The sequence below is a fragment of the Euphorbia lathyris genome, chromosome 9, assembly GCF_963576675.1.
Source record: "Euphorbia lathyris chromosome 9, ddEupLath1.1, whole genome shotgun sequence".
Taxonomy (NCBI): Eukaryota; Viridiplantae; Streptophyta; class Magnoliopsida; order Malpighiales; family Euphorbiaceae; genus Euphorbia; species Euphorbia lathyris.
Window position 1 is genome coordinate 32,117,072 of NC_088918.1, and position 20,728 is coordinate 32,137,799.

Consider the following 20,728-nt stretch of genomic DNA (forward strand, 5'->3'; position numbering starts at 1 on the left):
GATCTTGGTCCCCTTGATACTTAGATGGTATATTGATGATATAGTTACTGTAGTGTCTATTTTTCCATTTTCATGAATGTTTAGTGTTTATTTTATATCTCTATTGAAATGATTATTATATCTTATTTTTAGTTCATTTTTATATGCATTATCTTGAAATATTTGTTGCCATTTGTTCCTGATAAGTATCTTGGGTGTGTCTTCGAATTGTTGCAGTTAGATAAGTGTCCCGGGGAGGAGCCAAAGTATAGATGTAACCAGGAGCTTGGTTCCGAAAAGTATTGGACTCGGTTAAATACCATACTCGGTTGGCAGTTGTATAAACCTGTCCATTTTGTAGAGGGGCAATTGTATAGTTACACCGAATAAGTGCAGGATAGAAGCGCGATAGCAAGCTATGTGACGTCTAGAGCATTTGTAACTATTGTGTTAAATGTTTTCTTGCTTCATTTTGTGGGGTGATGCTTGGCTGTCATCTTCGAAACAATTGTTCCCACTGTTTCCGACATAGAACCTATCTTAGTCCATGTGGAGCTTTGTTTTCCGTTAAGTATTTCTAGTTGGACTAGGAGAAACCTTTTTTCGTGGCTGAAAGAAAATAGCTATCACGGGTGCTCTTTGTTGTGTGGCCGCTGGGCCACATGGAGAAAATTCACCTGCAGTTGGTAGGGACTCTTCAAACAATTGTCGTGAGCCCCATTGGCGGATTAACTCCAGTTTCTCACCTCCTCCTCCGCCGAGGAGGTGGGATTGCAGGTCACACTCAGATGCTGTAGCACATGGATCTCATGGAGTTCATGGTTCATCTCTCTCCTCAAACAGCAGAGGAAGCAGAAGTTGGGTTGGCAGCGAACGGTTAACCAATCATCATCATTCTGTATCAGATGGGGTGCTCTCTTATTCTGATAGCCTGCCTGATAATGTTCAGGAGCCCCGGTGGATGTCTCCAGCGCAGAAGTTTAATTCTGGTGATGTTGCTGCCTCTACTGTGGGAGGTAAAAACTTAATTTTAATGCTAATGCTCAAAAATTCAATTTATCCTGTTTTTGTTCGTATTTGGAATTTTACTATAAATATTATTTTAGAATTCTTCTTTGAATATTGGATGTTGTCAACTTGTTAACTATTGCCCCAGAAGAGATAGGAGGTTGTTTAAAGCATTTAGGCGCTATCTGTTTAATTAAGTTATTTAAGAATTTAAATGTTTTTGCTGCAATAGTCAGCTAAGAAGAAAGAACATAGGTTTTGGCTTTAGTTTTCACTCATTTCTCTCTCGTCAAATGAATAGAGCAAATTGATGGAGGATTATGTGATGGAAAACAGTAGGAACAGAAGGCAAACACACAGAGAAATAGAAGCAAAATAGTAGCGATGAATTTCGAAAATTAGAACTAGAACTCGAGAACAATGCAGCAAAATAAAGGTAACCAATAGGAAAGAAATACTAAAGCAAAACACAAACTTCTCTGCACTAGCCTAAGGAGAGATAAACTCGCTTCCAAGTTTACAGCCGAGGTACAAACAGTATTCTCAATGACATACTATGACTCTGCACCATAAAGTATATCTGACAGAAACCTCTTAACATCACTCCCTAAAATAATCAACTCCAACTAATTATTATTGCTTATACGTCCCTCTTTTCGCATGCCAGGTTCTAGGCCCGTAAGTAATCTGGTCAAAAAGCATTTTTATGTCCCTTCCATCATCAGACAACTGAACTCTGCTTATTATAGTGGTTTTGTTGTGGAGTTACTTCAAGAGTTAAGACCCTGGAATGAAGTTTTTGCTTTCTATGGCAATTAGAATTTTTAGCATTGCCTGACTGTCATTCAGACAGTCTAATGGTTTTAATAGATGGACCCGCCTGTGACCTTCAGATTCTCATTAGATAGCTACAATTACATTTTACTTTCTAAATTTTATACTAGTGGTTTGCCATCGAGATCATAAGTCAGGCTTGGACATTGGGAATGGCATAAAACTCCATCTTGCTTAGCATATTGGATTGTTGCTGAAGTATAGGATGAGTGCAACAATTTTGGGGTTGCATCCGGCAAAATAACCACAAAATAAGATGTAGCAATATCTTGGGATCCACCAAATAACAAATTACGTTTCTCACAACTTCTTTCAGGATAGCTACTGATTAATAATGTTTTTCAGCACCATGACCATGTGACCATTAGTTATAGAGAATCTTTTTTATCATATTGGCTCTTCAAAAAATTTATAGTAATAACCGGCAATTGATTAGGTTTTCCCCCTATGTCGCCATGCGGAAGGGCCATAGGGACGTCAAAAAGGGGACGCTGGAAAGCAGGGACACCTAGCGTCCTTGAACTGATAACCCTCTTTCGGCTCCCTTGGGACCAACAAGGGGTAGTACAGGAATATTCAGTTCTTGTCCATCAACTGTGGCTCTCACTCTTAGATTGTCATTTGATATTGCAAATAGTCAAATAGAAACATTTCTTTCACTGACAGTGTATCTTGCTTGTTATCATCCTTGTTGATGTGGTATCATTGTGTGCCAGTAAGCTAATGTAATAATATCTACTGACCAGATAGACAATTGTTTTTGTGATGCCTGCGTGTTCATGAAATTCTGCAGTTTTATGCTTTTCTGGTTTGTTGCTGATTGTCTGATGAACTTGTTATTTTATTTTTCTATGGATATTATTAACATTTTCTCAAACTACCAGGATCAAGATCCCATTCCTCTTGGTATCCTCGCTCTACTGAGGTGATTTTGGTTTTTATCATATTCGTTTTGATTGTACTGTTGAATAAATAAATTTTCTGACTTACTAGTTTTACCATTTTCTGTTTCATTTTTTAGAGGCCATTTGCTCATAGTGCTACTGTGGCATCCCCTAGTTTTGGGTCCCCATCCTCACTTTCTGAGCTCAACCTCTTGGAATCAGCTAGCAAAAGACCCTTTGCTTTCACAACTCGCAACTTCCCAAGCCGACGTTCTTACATGTCAAAAGCTGTTTATCCTCTAGTATTCCGCAACCCTGTTTCAGACTGTGAACCCTTTGCAGATTCTGATGTCAGCGGCATTGGTAGGTCGATGCCTGGTGAGGATCTGTCATCACCTTCTCTCTGGCCTGATAATAGTTCAAGTGTTGAGTATAAGTTCCACAAGTCCCTCACTGAACTCCAAAAGTCGGAGACATCACCAGACCCCAGTTTGAGCTCTAGAAGAGAGGGGTTTAGGTGGAGCAGTGCCAGCAGCTACGACTTGGGGCTTGATGGTGAAAGGTTTGACATAGCAGAGAACATCGATGCGGAGAGCATGAGGTCACCATGCTATTCTTTGCCAGATCAGAAGTGTGGAGTTTGTGGAAAACTTTTGTGGCAGAAGTCTCCTTGGAGTTCACATCGAATCATGCGAGGCAGCGACATGCCTATTGCTGGTGTATTACCGTGCAGTCACGTGTTCCATGCTGAATGCATAGAACAAGTGACCCCAAAGACCCAGATTCATGATCCACCTTGTCCTTTGTGCTTGAAAACCATTGAAGAAATCAACGAATCTGCATCAATTTCTGAGCCCTTGCAGGTGGCCTTGAGATCCATACGAGGAAGCAGAGGACTGATGATATCCGAAGTTCCGGGGTGTCAAAGTAACAGTGGGCACACTAATCACATCACGGAAAAACGCGGGGAAAATTGGCTTCAAGCAGCTCCACTGCAGAATGACAATGATTCTTCATTTACAAATCGCCTCAAAAAGCATTTCACTCTTAGGGGGAAGGTTGGTAAAGAAATTTTTAGTCCCAAGGTTTTCCACAAGAGGGGTTCATCTTCTAGCCAGGAACCTGTTCAACGCCAAATGTCGATGCAGTAGTCACATGTACGTATGTTTTGCTGGTAGATTTGAAGATTTTATCTTCGTTAAACCTAGCTCTTAAAGACTGTTTTCCCACTTAATCAGGCTCACCTTTTTGGGGCATTATTGAAACCCTTGTATATGTGATCCCTTACATAAGCTATGGCACATCTTCATTATAGGCAACATCTGATGTGTTATAACTTATAAGATAAGCTCTGGGAATTTCTTCTGTTACATTTTGTGAATATTATTAAGTGGAATTGCGAGCGAGCGAGCAGTTTTAAAGACTTGAAAGTGTCGGTCAACAATTTGTCTGGTTAGCTTGCTTAGGTCATTGTTTGTGCCTGAATGAATTTTCTTCTCCCCATTTCTTCACAGGAAAATGATTCTGTGGATGTGCATGCCACTGAAACTTAACCATTCTCTGAATCTTTTTCAGTCAAGTGCATGTCCATTGCAGTTCATGCAAGTGTGTCATGTCTCATGATACTTTCACATTCTAAATTTTTGGGTTTAGTGTTCATTAACATGTGTATTGGAGTCTTTTAGACTAAGAGGTCTTGATTTTGAATAGCAACTCTATTTATTTATTAAATTTGAGCATAAAAGGTAGAATGGGCCTGCCAGTTGAAGGGGCAATTTTTAAGCTGTAATAGAGACATACTAAAGGTATTCTTAAAACCTCACAAGACAGCTAAAGTTTCTGGGTCTAGCTACCATAAGTGTCATGTCTTTAAGACAAGTAAAGGTTGAATACATTGACACTGAAATTAGCTCAGAAACCCGACTGGCTTCTCGAATTTTAAAAATATATCGTTAGCTTCCTGAACTTGCTTATATGACATGTTTAACTCCTTATTGTTACATGGAAGCACAAGAGTAGATTTGGAAACTAAAACGCCTATCACTTTAACAAGTTTAGGAAGTTAACGAGACAATACAGTTGATTACAGTTGAGTTCGAGACTGTAGGTCTATATGGTGGTGTGGCTTTGGAGTTAGGTATATGAGAATAATATTTATAAACCATGAGAAACTGTCACTTCACTTTGCATAATCAAATGATAGCTCTCAACTACCAAGATATCTGTAAGAAGCCCCACTCCACTGGCTTTACTTTCAACTGATTCTATATGTTGAACGTGTGGCCATGTGATCCCATGTGCTGCTCTTTCGAATATAATCCTAACTAAACTCACCTCTATTTTTTTAACATGCTATGCTTTGACAATATTGTGTTGTATCACTATGGGATTTGTTCTTTTCCCTATCAAATCTTCCATGCTCTGTTTACGTGTTTTAATCCTTATTTATTTATCTATAAACCTCAGGAATATTATCATTGTTGTCTGTACCTAATATCATAAAATTTTGGCCTTTTGTATTAGGATGTGATGCAAAAATTGATCTTTTATTAGGTAAGATAAGATAGAGAAGCTTATCTTAATTGGTGATGTGTTGCAATTTTCTTGGAAGGTAACAAGTCTGCCAAATAGAAAGGAACATGAATTAGGTAAATTAAGATTTCCAAGTGATGTTTTGTAATAATTTTGTGAATGGAGGATTGTTAATTTGGTAGAGTTATGTTTGTGATGATGTTGCTGAGATTAAATTTGGTCCCACCCCCTAAAAACAACTCAGCAGAAGCAAATGGCTTCCAAAAAGTTGAACATCTACTGACCAGAATGATTGAATGGTGACTTTAGGAGTTAAAATTGATAAACTTTCTGGACATAAAGAGACTAGACAGCATTATACTGTTTTACAGAGGCTTTGATGTTGTCATAGGATGGGAGTATCATGTATGGCTGGCAATATATATTATATTAGTGTTAAATGAGTTAATCTTATTTCGATTCTGTTAGGAATTAGATCGGTTATTTGACACGTGGAATATGAAATTAGACATGTAACTACAAGAACAAAGATTTATGCGATTCGGTTATTTTTGCCTATATCTACGGATGAGAAGCACGTAATCAAATCTTATAGGACAATTACATCCAAATGTTCGTTCATATGCATATCCCAAAAATACAAGTTTGAAAACTCAAACAACACTTGCAGTCTTGGATGGGAGCATCTCTATCAATTATCAATAATATCTGAAATGATTTTTTGCAATTAAACTAATGGTTTCTGTACTGATACAAATCCTGCTGTAAAGATCATGATTATGAATAAGCAAGTTGAGAAAATATAAAGAGAAATAAATGCCAATAAGATATTAAATATGTCAAACCTCTCAGAAATCACATCTTGATGCAGTGAATTTGTATCAAAGCATCTTCTGCAATTTCAGAGAAGCATTTTTTCTTTATATGCAAAATGGAAATAATTCAAAGAATTAGAATTTCGTCGGTGCAATGCTTTTTTCTTTTTAATCTTTCTAACTTTTACAGCCAAACCCATCATTATTTTAAAATGTTGCTTGAAAAATTATCTTAAAAGTTCCCTACTGCTACATGCACATGCTTAGCCATTATCAATTTCCTTATAGATTTCTATAACTTGTTGAGCAAGGGGAATAAAGAATCAAAATAAGATAAAAAAGTTTCAACTTTCTAAACCCGACCGGGTGTATTTCTCCAGCAGTATTGTAGAATTTCTTCGATATTAATATGATACATTTACGGGTATACTGTGCTGCTTTAGTTTTAAAAGGCATAATATATCACCAACTTCCTGAAGTTGTCAAAAAACAGCCGATCTCTAAACTTCAAAATTTTACAATGAATCCCGTCAATTTGTTCATTTGGAACAAGTAACCCTTCAAATGTCACATGACAGCGCATGATTAGAACTTGAAAATGTTACAACTAACCCCCTACTATCATGCACTGCCAATCATGTGCTGCCACGTGACATTTGAGAGTTTATTTGTTCCAAATAAGCAAGTTGATGGAGTTAATTGTAACGTTTTGAAGTTGAGGAGTCAGTTGCAGTTTGTGGACAACTTCGGGCTGGGGGATGTATCATGCCTTTTTTAAATCAAGAAAGCTCCTTTTACATATTTCTTTAACAAGAAGGCGGCAAATGTGACAGCTCTATAAAATTCAAGAAAAAAGATACCATTAATTTATTTATAATCCTTCTTAATTAGCAGTATAATCTTCTGTTTTGCACATCTATAAATGCTGCTTCTTCCTCTTCTTCTATGTACACTTGCTCATACAAAAATTGGATCTCTTTGCTCAAATTCTGCAGGAAAAATGTCTTTTCTTGGAATTTGTTTATTAACTCTCATACTAGCCATCTCAAAAACAACTTATGGGTATGAAAACCAGTGGTCTAATGCACATGCTACCTTCTATGGAGGCAGTGATGCTTCTGCTACAATGGGTAAGAGCGAATTTCAAGTCTTATTAATGGAAGATGAGTTTGTTTTTTCGATACTTAATTGGGGTCTTTTCTTGTGTGTAGGAGGAGCTTGTGGGTATGGAAACATGTACAAAGAAGGGTATGGGACAAATACAGCAGCTTTGAGCACAGCTTTATTCAACAGTGGATTAACATGTGGAGCATGTTTTGAAATAAAGTGTGCAAATGATGGTAAATGGTGCTTATCAGGTACCATAATTGTTACAGCAACAAATTTCTGCCCTCCAAATAATGCACTTCCAAGCAATGCAGGGGGATGGTGTAATCCTCCATTGCAACACTTTGATCTTTCTCAGCCTGTTTTTCAACACATTGCTCATTATAAAGCTGGGATTGTCCCTGTTCAATATAGAAGGTTTGTTTCTATTTTCTTTAACTCTTCGAGCTTTTAGAGTAGCCAATTATTTAGTTACAACCCATTGAATAAGCATTAAGGGTCAAAATGATCCCTACAATTGGCAATAAGGATCAATTTAGACAACATAGTTTTCAAGTTAGCACGTTTTGACCAAATTAATACAAATTGATTGTATTTGTACTGGTTTATTAAAATTTATCATCTTAGGGAATTGAGTTGATATCTAAAATTCAGTTTCAGCTAAATTGATTGTCAAATTTAGGACCATTTTAATGGGTAAGTTGCACACCTTTAGGCACTAAAGTTAGGGGTAAGTTTCAAAAAAGTCATTGCAATTCATTTTGTGTCAATAAAATTATTGAACTTTTCTTCTATTGCAATAAGGTCACTTCTATTATTTCAAACAGAAAAAAAATTACGGAATAGTGACCTACAATCATATTGAAAAAAATTTACTTTTTCATATGACACGACAGTTATATGGCAGCTACAATATTTTTTTGGCTGCCAATATAACATGGCAACTATATGGATAAGGGACAAAACGTTTTTTGGGAACCGCAGATTTGATACTATGAAATGATACAAATTAAATTCTAATGTTTATAACAAAGATCAATTTTAGCCTATGAGACTGCAAATTTGTGGTTTCAGAGCAGACCTTTTAAACAATTTCATTGGTATAATTTCATAATTTTTTTTGTTGGTTTTTTGTAACTTATCAGTAACACACTAAATATTTTAGACGCTTCGCAAAAATTGTGATTAGCTTATATGTGGGATTTTCACAATTTTTTTTGTAATTGTGTTAACATACTAAATATATCAGACATAATTAATATTTGGAATGTCTAAAATGTGACGGTTAAATAACAATCAAATCAGTTTTTTCAAATTTTCGGTAATGAATGACTAAAATTGATTTTGATAAAAAAAACGTTAGGGTTAAATAACAGTTTCCCTGAAAAATTTAGTTTTTTTTAATGTCATGTGTGTGTCATACGCTAAAAATAAGTAATTTCCAATGTAGTTGTCAGGCCATTATTCCAATGAGTTTGTTCGTCTTAAATAGCCGAAATGATTTTATTGCAATAAATAAAGTTAAATGATTTTTTTTAAACCACCTCTAAATTTTAGGGTATTTTGAATCCTTAGCTTAGAGTTGAGTTGCATTTGAACAGATGCTATTAGGCTTAAAGCACTATTTGGCTCCAGATCTATCTAAAATTGTGTCATTTGGCCCTTGACCTATTATTTGGTCACATTTGGCCCCTGATCTATCCCAAATTGGTGAACTTTCACCCAATTTGGGTTCAAATTTAACCGAATCAAGTAATGATATTTTGACACTTGAAATTATTAGATTTTAGTTTAGGATCTTTTTTTTTTTTTTTTTTTTAATCTAATTAATTATTTTCACATAATGTGAAAAAAGACTTTAAGAAATATCACGTTTCAAGTTCAATTGTCAATAAATATTGTTACTTATCAATAAGATAATGATTCGGTTAAGTTTGAATCCAAATTGGGTGAAAGTTCACCAATTTGGGATAGATCAGGGCTAAATGTGACCAAATAATAGGCCAGGGGCCAAATGACATAATTTTAGATAGGTCAGGGACCAAATAATGCTTTAAGCGGATGCTATTATACAAAAGGCAGTTAATAATTTAAGGCTGAAGAAGTAACTAAAGTAAATTATATTTTGGATGCAGGGTTGGATGTAGAAGAAGTGGAGGAATAAGGTTCAGAATAAATGGACATTCATACTTCAACCTTGTCCTAATAACAAACGTTGGTGGAGCAGGTGATGTTGTGTCTGTCTCCGTAAGAGGATCTAAAACTGGTTGGCAACCAATGTCTCGAAACTGGGGTCAGAATTGGCAAAGCAACTCTTATCTAAATGGCCAACCACTCTCCTTTAAAGTCACTACAAGTGATCGCCGCTCTGTTATCTCCCATAATGTTGCTCCATCTAACTGGGCTTTCGGCCAAACCTTCACCGGCAGACAGTTTTTGCCCAAAAACTAACCCAAAAAAAATTACTTTCACTGTGGTAATTACTACTAATTGATTCTGATTTACTACAGATCTGTATATTTTTATATTTCCTCATGTGTCGGTATAATAGGATCCTTTTAGACATGGTCCTAAGGTTAAGGTTAGTGATTGATTTGGAATTAAGGGTCAAAATCACCAATAAAGTTAGCAATGGTGATCAATTTAAACCAAATCTATCAATTGAGTCTCCAAAGTTATTAATTATTAAAAGGGTCGTTTTGACCCTTGATTTGATTCATTTGGTATGTTTAAAAACCATTTTTTAGGTTTGTCCATATGTCATGCCCAAAATCAAATGGGTCATGGATCATTTATTTGATCATTTAGGCTTTTAGCTGGGAAGCTGTGGCCTTTGATATGCTTGTACCTTTGATATGATTGTACCCTTTTCAAATAGTTTAGATAGTTTGAAATGTTTTAGCCTTTAAGCTTGTGGATATAATTTCATTAGCCTTTAGGGGGTTATGGAAATTATTCATTGTATTTTATGATACAATTTTACAATTTAATCCATAAAGATTGAATTAGAAATGTCAAAATTGATTATTTCAATTTTATCATGTAATAATAGTATTATCTATTCCATGTAATATCATTAAGAATTGTTTTGATAATCTACATATTTTGTTCCTATTTTGCAGTTTCTAATAAGGCTTGTCATTGAACAAAGCTATTCATGAACAGTTCCAACTAAATAAAAATTCGATTATGTTTTAACTCTATTTATAAATGAACGAGCTGAATTTGAACATAGCGAAACTCAACTTAAAGACTCACGATCAAACTCATTCACCGATTTATAAACATGCTCATGAATAAATTCGAGAACTGATTCGAACTTCAAAACGATACAACTTAACAGTATAGGTTTCAAAAGTACTTAATTCATGTAAAAAAAATTCAAATCAACATAATCAAGCTATTTCTCATGAAATAATAAACAAGTAGTTCAACAGTAGCTAACGAGCTGATTATGAACAAACCAAAGTTGAGCTCGATTACAGCCTCAATTTCAGTAAGAAAACAAATTTCCTGAAAGCAGACTCATATTGCTCTTTTAGAATTAAAAACGACGAGCCGTTTAAATAACCGAACAACAGAAGAGATTCAGCGCTATATTAAAACCAAGATGTAACCTATAATACAACACGAACACTTGCATTAATCCAGATCCAGTAACTGGAGTGCTTCATACACAAAATTAGTGTCCAAAAACAACATAAACTAGGGTTTTCTAGTTTGCAAATAGCATAGATACACACCAATTAAACCATGGATCAAACTTGAATATGAAATAGCGGCAAACCAGAAGCTTTCTTCACCAACCTGTAAAACAGAGAAACTTAAACAACACAAGCAAATCAATCTATCAAACAAACAATGAACAAAGAAAAAATGCATAAAAATGATATTGATTAGCCCGCGTTGCCATCACTGCCCCATCGATAAACGAAGTTAGGCTCTGACCGCGGGCAGTCTTCATCGCAGGATTGAACCTCTAATCGGGCTCAAGCAGATCTGCCTCGCCCTCTTTCAAATGAATAGCCGCCGGCAGCCCATAAAATACAGGAGGGTGGCTTAAGAAAGAGTTTGAAGAGATAGGTTGAGATCGAAGAGAGGTCCTCTCTTTGCTCAGATAAGATCAAGTAGATGAGTTTTGGGGTTTAGGGTTTTTCCTTCTTATAGTGCGACGGTTAATTGTGATCCCTGATATGCCCTCGTGATTTTTCAATATTACACTGGTTTAGGCATGTGTTTTCCGCCGTACAAGGGTATTTCTGATACGAAATATATATTTCTGGTTTATCCTAATTTTTTTTACAATAAAAAAAAAAGTGAAAAAAAAAACAGTGTTATTGTAAAAAAAAAAAAAAAAAAAAGTAGGATTTCAGATAATCTGATAATCTGATAAAAAGCTCTCGGTGGAATCTGATAATCTGGAGGCTATTAGCAGGATTTTAGATAGCCAGGCTGTTTGTCTGAAGAGCCAGAATCTCATCAAAGCTATTTTAAGGCTTCGTCCTGCCTTTGAGTATCTTAATTTCTCCCATATTTTTAGGGAGCAAAACCGCGTGGCGGATCGCTTAGCAGCTGCTGGGCATGGGAGAATGTTAGGTGTGTTTCTACCCTCTCTGTTCCTCCTTCTTTTCTTTTTCCTTCTCTCCTAGAGGATAGGATTGGGGTCAGCCTTCCTAGACTGATCCCGGTGTAGGTTTTTTGTTGGTTTTGTTTTTTTCCTTTCCTTTCTTACCAAAAAAAAAAAAAAAAAGTAGGATAAATTAGAGTAACTTCGTGGTTACTATTAGGACCAATTTGTAATTTGAAGAGAGTGAGCATTGAGAGCAAGGTTATCAGAACCGGACCGGACATCAAACCGGATTTGTAACTGGATCACGGGTCACTTGGTCGGATTGGATGACTCAGATCGGATGACGATCATGCCGGATGCATCATACTTGCATCGATGACATCGGAATTACAAAGGCAACTATGCTTGTTCCATCATCATGCACCTAAAGGAACTGTTCGGGAAACAGACCAGGTGCGAACGCTACAAGATATCCAAGTTGCTATATCGCAGTAGGATACAAGAGGGCACATCTATCATGACACATTGTGTCAAGATGATTGGCTACATTACCAAACTTCCTAGTATTGGATTTGCGATGGATAACGAATTAAGCATAGACTTAATTCCTCAATCCCTCCCAGAGAGTTATTCACAGTTCATTATGAACTATCAGATGAATGACTTGCAAACCTCTTTTGAAGAGCTTGCAAATATACTCAAGTCAGTTGAGCCCAATATGAAGAAAGGTAAGCCGTGCCCAACAAAACTAAGGGAAAGGAAGTGAAGAAGCCCAAAGGAGAGTGCCACTTCTGTGGTGAAGACGGGCATTGGAAAAGAAACTGTTGGTGTACCTAGCCTTCCTCAAAAGGGGAAGAAGCCAGGACTTCAACATCTGGTATGTTTTATATTGAAATTTCACAGTCTGAATCTTTTGGTATTTGATACCGGATGCAGCCTAAGGATATTCTAGGAATATCTAGAAATATTATTTCTATTAGCCGTCTTGTTGACGACGGTTCTCATATTTCAATAAAGAACAATAGTTGCAATTTTTATAAAGATTCGATCTTTTATTTTTCAGGAATATCACAAAATGGGATTTATGTGTTAGATGATAAAACTCCTGTTTTTGCAATCGATACCAAAAGACATAAGCTAGATAATTCAACTTACTTGTGGCATTGTCGTTTAGGCCATATAAACAAGAGACGCATGCTAAAGCTACATTCAGATGGGCTTATAGATCCAATCGATTCTGAATCATTGGAAACATGCGAATCATGTTTAAAAGATAAAATGACAAAGACACCCTTTAGCAATAAAGGTGAGCGTGTATCAGACACTCTAGGACTCATTCATTCAGATGTATGTGGTCCTATGTCAGTCCAAGCAAGAGGAGGATTCAGATACTTCATTAGCTTCATAGATGATCATACTCGCTATGGTTATATCTACTTGATGAGGCACAAATCAGAAGCCTTTGACAAGTTCAAATGCTTCAAGAATGAAGTGGAAAATCAATTAGGAAAGAAAATAAAAACACTTCGATCTGATCGAGGTGGCGAATATCTTTCTGATGATTTTCTGAATTATCTAACTGAATGTGGGATATGCTCACAATGGACACCTCCCTATACACCACAACACAATGGTGTATCCGAGAGGAGAAACCGTACCCTATTAGAAATGGTACGATCTATGATGAGCATGACCTTACTTCCAAAGACGTTCTGGGGCTATGCCTTAGAAACTGCCCTCTTCACCTGAACCGAGTACCAACTAAATCCGCTGTTTCCACACCATATGAATTGTTCGTTGGTAAGAAACCCGTGTTCTCGTTCATGAGAGTATGGGGTTGTTCAGCATATGTCAAACGCGTTGCGTCCGACAAATTAGATTCTAAATCTGATAAATGTTTCTTCATTGGATATCCCAGGGAAACCATAGGGTATTACTTCTATCATCCAGATGATCAGAAAGTAATAGTATCCAAACACGCAACCTTCTTAGAGAAAGAGTTTCTCGAAGAAACACAAAAGGGAAGCGTGATTGAACTCGACGAAGTTCAAGAGGAAGAAACAACGACTGAAACAACAGAAGCGGTTGAGGTACCCAAAGAAGTCCCATTAGATGAGACTCCAGTGGCACCTATTCGTAGATCATGAAAACTTCATGAACTCCCAGTTAGATATGGTTTTCTAGTGGGAGATGATGACGAGGTTCCCGTGTTAGACGACGAACCCGAGAACTACGAAGAGGCTCTTACTAGTCCAGATTCTAAAGCATGGCTTGAGGCCATGGATTCTGAAATGGATTCCATGTATACTAACCAAGTTTGGACTTTGGTTGATCCACCCGAAGGGATAAAACCCATTGGGTGCAGGTGGATCTTCAAAAAGAAGACTGACATGGATGGAAAGGTTAGCACCTACAAGGCTAGGTTGGTAGCGAAGGGATATCGTCAGAAACAAGGTGTTGATTATGACGAAACCTTCTCTCCTGTTGCTATGTCCAAATCAATCAGAATCATGCTTGCAATTGCCGCTCATTTTGATTATGAGATTTGGCAAATGGATGTGAAAACAGCTTTCCTAAATGGAAATCTGCTTGAGGATGTATACATGATGCAGCCTGAAGGTTTCATATCAAAGGATGCAAATAAAGTTTGCAAACTTCAGAGATCCATTTATGGACTCAAGCAAGCATCTAGAAGCTGGAACAAGCGTTTTGACGAAACCATAAAACAATTTGGTTTCGAACAAAATTGCGAAGAAGCTTGCATTTACAAGAAAGCAAGTGGGAGCTCTATAGCATTTCTCATACTATATGTGGACGATATACTGTTAATGGGAAATGACATTGCTCTATTACAATCGGTGAAAGTTTGGTGAAGCAGCCTATATACTTGGTATAAAGATCTACAGAGATAGATCGCGTAGACTGCTTGGTCTTTCACAGGCTACATATATTGAAAAGGTGCTAAATCGGTTTAGCATGCTTGAATCGAAACGAGGTAACTTACCCATAGTACATGGAGTAAAGTTAAACAATCATCAATGTCCTAAAACTGATGATGACAAACGACGCATGGCTGTAGTCCCGTACGCCAGCGCGATCGGTTCGATTATGTATGCTATGCTATGCACTAGACCTGATGTAGCGTTCGCGTTATCTGTAACGAGTCGTTACCAAGGGAATCCGGGAGACGAGCATTGGATTGCCGTCAAGAACATTCTTAAGTACTTGAGAAGGACTAAAGATATGTTCCTAGTGTACGGAGAAGGAGATCTGAAAATACAAGGATTTTCAGATGCTAGTCATCTCACAGATGAGAATGATTTTAAATCCCAATCAGGATACCTGTTTATCCTAAATGGGGGCGCGGTCAGTTGGAAAAGTTCCAAGCAGGGAAGCATAGCTTTCTCTACGACCGAGTCAGAGTACATCGCTGCTGCGGAAGCGGCAAAGGAAGCAGTTTGGATTAGAAAGTTCATTACAGAACTAGGTGTGGTGCCTGACATTGTCAATCCCATTACTCTTTACTGTGATAACAATGGAGCCATTGCGCAAGCAAAGGAACCACGGTCTCATAATGCATCCAAGCACTACCTAAAGCGATACCACATCATAAGAGAGATTGTGGCTAGAGGAGATGTGAGAATAGAAAGAGTACCTACAGAGGACAACGTTGCAGATCCGTTGACAAAGCCTTTAACCCAGAAAGTACATGATCGTCATTTAACTTCTACTGGGATAAGTTTTAGAAACAATTGGCTTTAGTCCAAGTGGGAGTATGTTGGGGTTTAGTGTCCTATAGTCAATTGTTGTGGGATACAAACTTATTGTAAATGAATTGTTCTTTATATCATTTGTTTTAATGAGATATATGTTTTATAACTATATAAAGGCAATCCTTTTTAAGCACTGAATAAAGTCTAATAAAAGGAAATCCGTAAGTTTGTTTAAAGTGACTATAAAGTGTTCATACAAGCATGAAGTGAGACAAAACTTTATAATAAACTAATAAACTTAAAACCACCCCAAATCAAGTGATATGTTTAGGATTGATATATCACGGTTGAGACTTGTATGTAACAATGTCTTCTGTCCGACAGAAAGCTGATCTCACAAGCTTCATATATATAGATATCTGGACAGTTACATAGATCCGGTGAAACGTTGTTCATTAGGATTGGGGATCCTTGAGATAACAGGATGGGTAGATTCATCCTTGTCAACTGTTCATCTCATTGGTATTACTAGGTATAACTAATCCTCAGACTCAAAAGAATGTTAATTGGTCATCCTGAATTACTGAATGTGAGACTTTAATCCTGCGGTCCCACGATCCTTAACAGAGATGACTCTGGGGTGTGAACTGCAAAGGTTGGGTGTTACAGGAAGTAATGTCAGTGTAGTTATACATTGGATTGAGCATTTATCACTCCCGATTAATGGGAGATACATCCAAGGATCGCTTGTGGAAGACTCGACTCTAAACCCTTGCAAGGTGATAGCTTAAGAGTAGAAATACAGATTTCACTTAACCTATCTTTTTGAGTTGACTCGGCCAAGAACAAGTAAAACGAGCGTCTCGCTATATGTGACTTGACATTACCCATAGTCATAAGATTCAGTTCAAGGATGTAGTTGATAAAGGATCGAATTATACCGTAACTAATATGGAAGGGTTAACGACAGAATCAACCTGTCTTCTTAACGGACTCTGGGGGAATGATTACAGACTTGCCAATAACATACTCAGTACATCATTCCGTTATGCAAGGATTAAATATAATTCTTGAAGAAATTAATTTAATAGTTGCATACGGCCAAAAGTAGTAAGAACCTAATGGATCACACATAAGACTTGGAACCAAAAGAGAGATGGATATGATTAATAGATGGAAGCCCAATTGAGCCCAGTAAGGCCCAAATATATGGAGGGGGGCGAAATTTGTATATAGAGATAAGGAATTGATTTTATTCCATTAATCCTAATTTGATTAGGATTATGAATTAAATTAATTAAGAGATAATTAAATTAGGAGTTTTAATTGGATTAATATACTCCTATTATTATCCTAAATATATATTAGATATATAGTGAGATAATAATTAGGAATCCTTTTCCGAATGGATTCCTATTAAGTAACCTATTCCTATCTAACTAGGGTTTAGATTCAAGCAACTATATATACCCCCTCCCATGTGAATTTCGACCAAGCCTCTAACCCCCCCTATAGTGATTTTCGAAATTACTAATTAGAGAGAGAAAAAGAATTCCCATCCCATAGTTCGTGGACAAGAATTCATACGGCATTCCATCGATTGATTAATCTTATTCATCCCTCTTTCTCTTTGATCTTGTGTTGGTTAATTAGAGGCAATCTATTTTGGTTGCATCTCATAAGGGTTGATTTCATCTTAACCTCTCCGTGTTAAACTTTGTGGTTGGAATCTCGGAGAAGAATTGTGGGCGCTTCTTTAACAACGGTAGATTGTTCATCGAAAGGTATTCCTTCTTATCCCTCTTTATATGAAATAACGATTAACGGATCCTATGGTTAAAAGGAAATAGGCTAAAATTTTTATATTTCCGCTGCTATACCTTAACCCTAATTTCCTTCAGTGGTATCAGAGCCATCGTTAAATCCGTTATTTCATATATGAAAATATAGAAGTTTTCAATAGGATTGAATAAATATTTATGGTTAGGATTAAATGACAAATAGTTTTGATTAATTAATTCTAAAGATAAATAAAGTTTTGATTAATTATTAATTAAAACTGATTATGCTTATGTTCCTAATTATTTCGGTTGATAATCATTATAACAAAATCTATTAGTTTTATAGTTAGGTTGATAAAATTAGTTTTATTAATTCTAAATGATAAAACGGAAATCTATTGTAGTTTTTCCTATTTCTGAAAATCGTTTTAAAATTGTTTTAGAACTGATATATATACATATACATATATATATATATTTAATAAAAAAAACGACAGCAGCCCGAGTCGCGCCTCACGGCACGACTGGCCGCTGTCGCGCGGCTGCTGCCTCGCGGCAGCAGCCGCGTGCGGCGCAGGGGCGCCGCTGCCGCAAGGCAGCGGCGTCCCGTGTGCCCTAAGGGCTGCTGCCAATCGGCAGCAGCCCGCTCTCGGGCCCGGCCCGATACCCACTTGATTTTAAATGGTTTAAAATCGTTTTGTATTAAATGTATATATATGTTTGAGAAATTAATAGTTTTCTGTTTTGATTATCGAATGAAAAATTCGTTTAAATGTTTGTTTTTACCAATATGTAAATCAAAGTGTTAAATGAATTGAAATCAAAATAATTGGGACGTGCATAATCAACGTTTTATATGGTTATATTAATCTAAGGATTAATATAAAGATACAAAACGATTAGAAGTAAAATTGGATGAAAGTTAATTTGACGAGTTAATGTGATTAACCTAAATATTACATAAGCCGGTTATGTAATCAACCAATTAAATTTATTTAATTGAGTCTATGCATGTTTGGAGTTATGGACATATTTGGACCCTCTTTTAGTCTTTTGGTATTTTTGAAATAGGGCCTGCGCGTCCTGCCTTTCTACTATCTATTGTAATTTCTCCTCTCATCTGATTCCCTTCAATTCAATTGAAGTTTTCTTATAGTAGTATAGAAATTAATATGTAATTTCAAGGCGCCATGGAGAAGACGGGGGACCTAAAAAGAAATATGTAATAGTTAGTATTTCTTTAGGTTTGGCCTTTTATTCCGTCTCTGGCTCGACGGAATAATTTAGATGATATGTCCATAACGCCAATGTATGTGAATGTATGTATGTCTGATGTATGCTAAAGCAAATCAAGACTAAGTTAGATTATGAGACTTAAATAAAATCCCTCGTTTAAAAGTTAAGTAAATAAGCAAGTTATTAAAATTGGTTGCCCCTCCCTAATATTATAATTCAGCCGGCAGTACTGGGGGCCTTTGGGTTGTTGAGCAAACTCAAGCTCGGGGTCTTATGGTAACACCTGAATTGTCGAAAGTCATTCTTTCATGAATATGGGGTAATACTTAAATTAGATTATGATAATTGGATGAGCAAACTCATGTTGTCATAAACTAATGGGCAATATGGTTGGGATTAATATGAATAACATATTAGTTACTAATGTGGTAAGTAACCCAATAACCTAGGAGTCACATTCGAGATGTGATTGATTACATGAATCTACCTAACAGATGGGATTAGCTTGTTGAGCAAACTCAAGGCGAAATCTCAGGAGTTAGGATCCTAGCTCACTAAAGGATTTGTGAAATTCTTCGAATTAATATGGAGGGTTATTAATTTGGCAAAATAGTGGGAGCAATCTGAAATAAACTAAAAGGCCTATAATTTTAGATTGATATACTTTAAAGCAAATGAATGACATACGTTTACTCTTTCTCACATCTCAAGTTTTAAATTAAAACACTCTTAAAATCATGACTAACACCAATCTGCAAAACATTCTTACCGATAACAAATTGAATTGTTCAAACTTCACCGACTGGTTTCGTAACCTCAAAATCGTTTTGAAGTTCGATAAAATAGGGTATGTACTTGATACATCGATACCCCCTATCCCTGAGGATGATGCTCCCATCGAGAAAATCGATGCTTACCAAAAGCACAAGGCTAATGACGATCATGCCGGATGCATCATACTTGCATCGATGACATCGGAATTACAAAGGCAACTATGCTTGTTCCATCATCATGCACCTAAAGGAACTGTTCGGGAAACAGACCAGGTGCGAACGCTACAAGATATCCAAGTTGCTATATCGCAGTAGGATGCAAGAGGGCACATCTATCATGACACATTGTGTCAAGATGATTGGCTACATTACCAAACTTCCTAGTATTGGATTTGCGATGGATAACGAATTAAGCATAGACTTAATTCCTCAATCCCTCCCAGAGAGTTATTCACAGTTCATTATGAACTATCAGATGAATGACTTGCAAACCTCTTTTGAAGAGCTTGCAAATATGCTCAAGTCAGTTGAGCCCAATATGAAGAAAGGTAAGTCGTGCCCAACAAAACTAAGGGAAAGGAAGTGAAGAAGCCCAAAGGAGAGTGCCACTTCTGTGGTGAAGACGAGCATTGGAAAAGAAACTGTTGGTGTACCTAGCCTTCCTCAAAAGGGGGAGAAGCCAGGGCTTCAACATCTGGTATGTTTTATATTGAAATTTCACAGTCTGAATCTTTTGGTATTTGATACCGGATGCAGCCTAAGGATATTCTAGGAATATCTAGAAATATTATTTCTATTAGCCGTCTTGTTGACGACGGTTCTCATATTTCAATAAAGAACAATAGTTGCAATTTTTATAAAGATTCGATCTTTTATTTTTCAGGAATATCACAAAATGGGATTTATGTGTTAGATGATAAAACTCCTGTTTTTGCAATCGATACCAAAAGACATAAGCTAGATAATTCAACTTACTTGTGGCATTGTCGTTTAGGCCATATAAACAAGAGACGCATGCTAAAGCTACATTCAGATGGGCTTATAGATCCAATCGATTCTGAATCATTGGAAACATGCGAATCATGTTTAAAAGGTAAAATGACAAAGACACCCTTTAGCAATAAAGGTGAGCGTGTATCAGACACTCTAGGACTCATTCATTCAGATGTATGTGGTCCTATGTCAGTCCAAGCAAGAGGAGGATTTAGATACTTCATTAGCTTCATAGATGATCATACTCGCTATGGTTATATCTACTTGATGAGGCACAAATCAGAAGCCTTTGACAAGTTCAAATGCTTCAAGAATGAAGTGGAAAATCAATTAGGAAAGAAAATAAAAACACTTCAATCTGATCGAGGTGGCGAATATCTTTCTGATGATTTTCTGAATTATCTAACTGAATGTGGGATATGCTCACAATGGACACCTCATTATACACCACAACACAATGGTGTATCCGAGAGGAGAAACCGTTCCCTATTAGATATGGTACG

General features: G+C 36.6%; 2 protein-coding genes across 2 annotated transcripts; both read left to right on the forward strand.

Annotated features, from left to right (window-relative positions):
- Positions 1–592: 592 nt before the first annotated feature.
- Positions 593–4,128, forward strand: LOC136207325 (uncharacterized; the record flags this gene model as incomplete). The annotated part of the gene is made up of 3 exons (XM_065998602.1): positions 593–995; positions 2,706–2,746; positions 2,843–4,128. Coding segments are annotated over 3 exons (1,458 nt in total), but the record flags the coding sequence as incomplete, so codon positions are not given.
- Positions 4,129–6,891: 2,763 nt separating this feature from the next.
- On the forward strand, positions 6,892–9,695 carry LOC136207174 (expansin-A15-like). The gene is made up of 3 exons (XM_065998466.1): positions 6,892–7,182; positions 7,264–7,576; positions 9,295–9,695. Exons 1-3 carry the CDS (start codon positions 6,975–6,977, stop codon positions 9,608–9,610), a joined length of 837 nt encoding a protein of 278 aa, XP_065854538.1. The 5' UTR covers positions 6,892–6,974; the 3' UTR covers positions 9,611–9,695.
- The last annotated feature ends 11,033 nt before the right edge of the window (positions 9,696–20,728 follow it).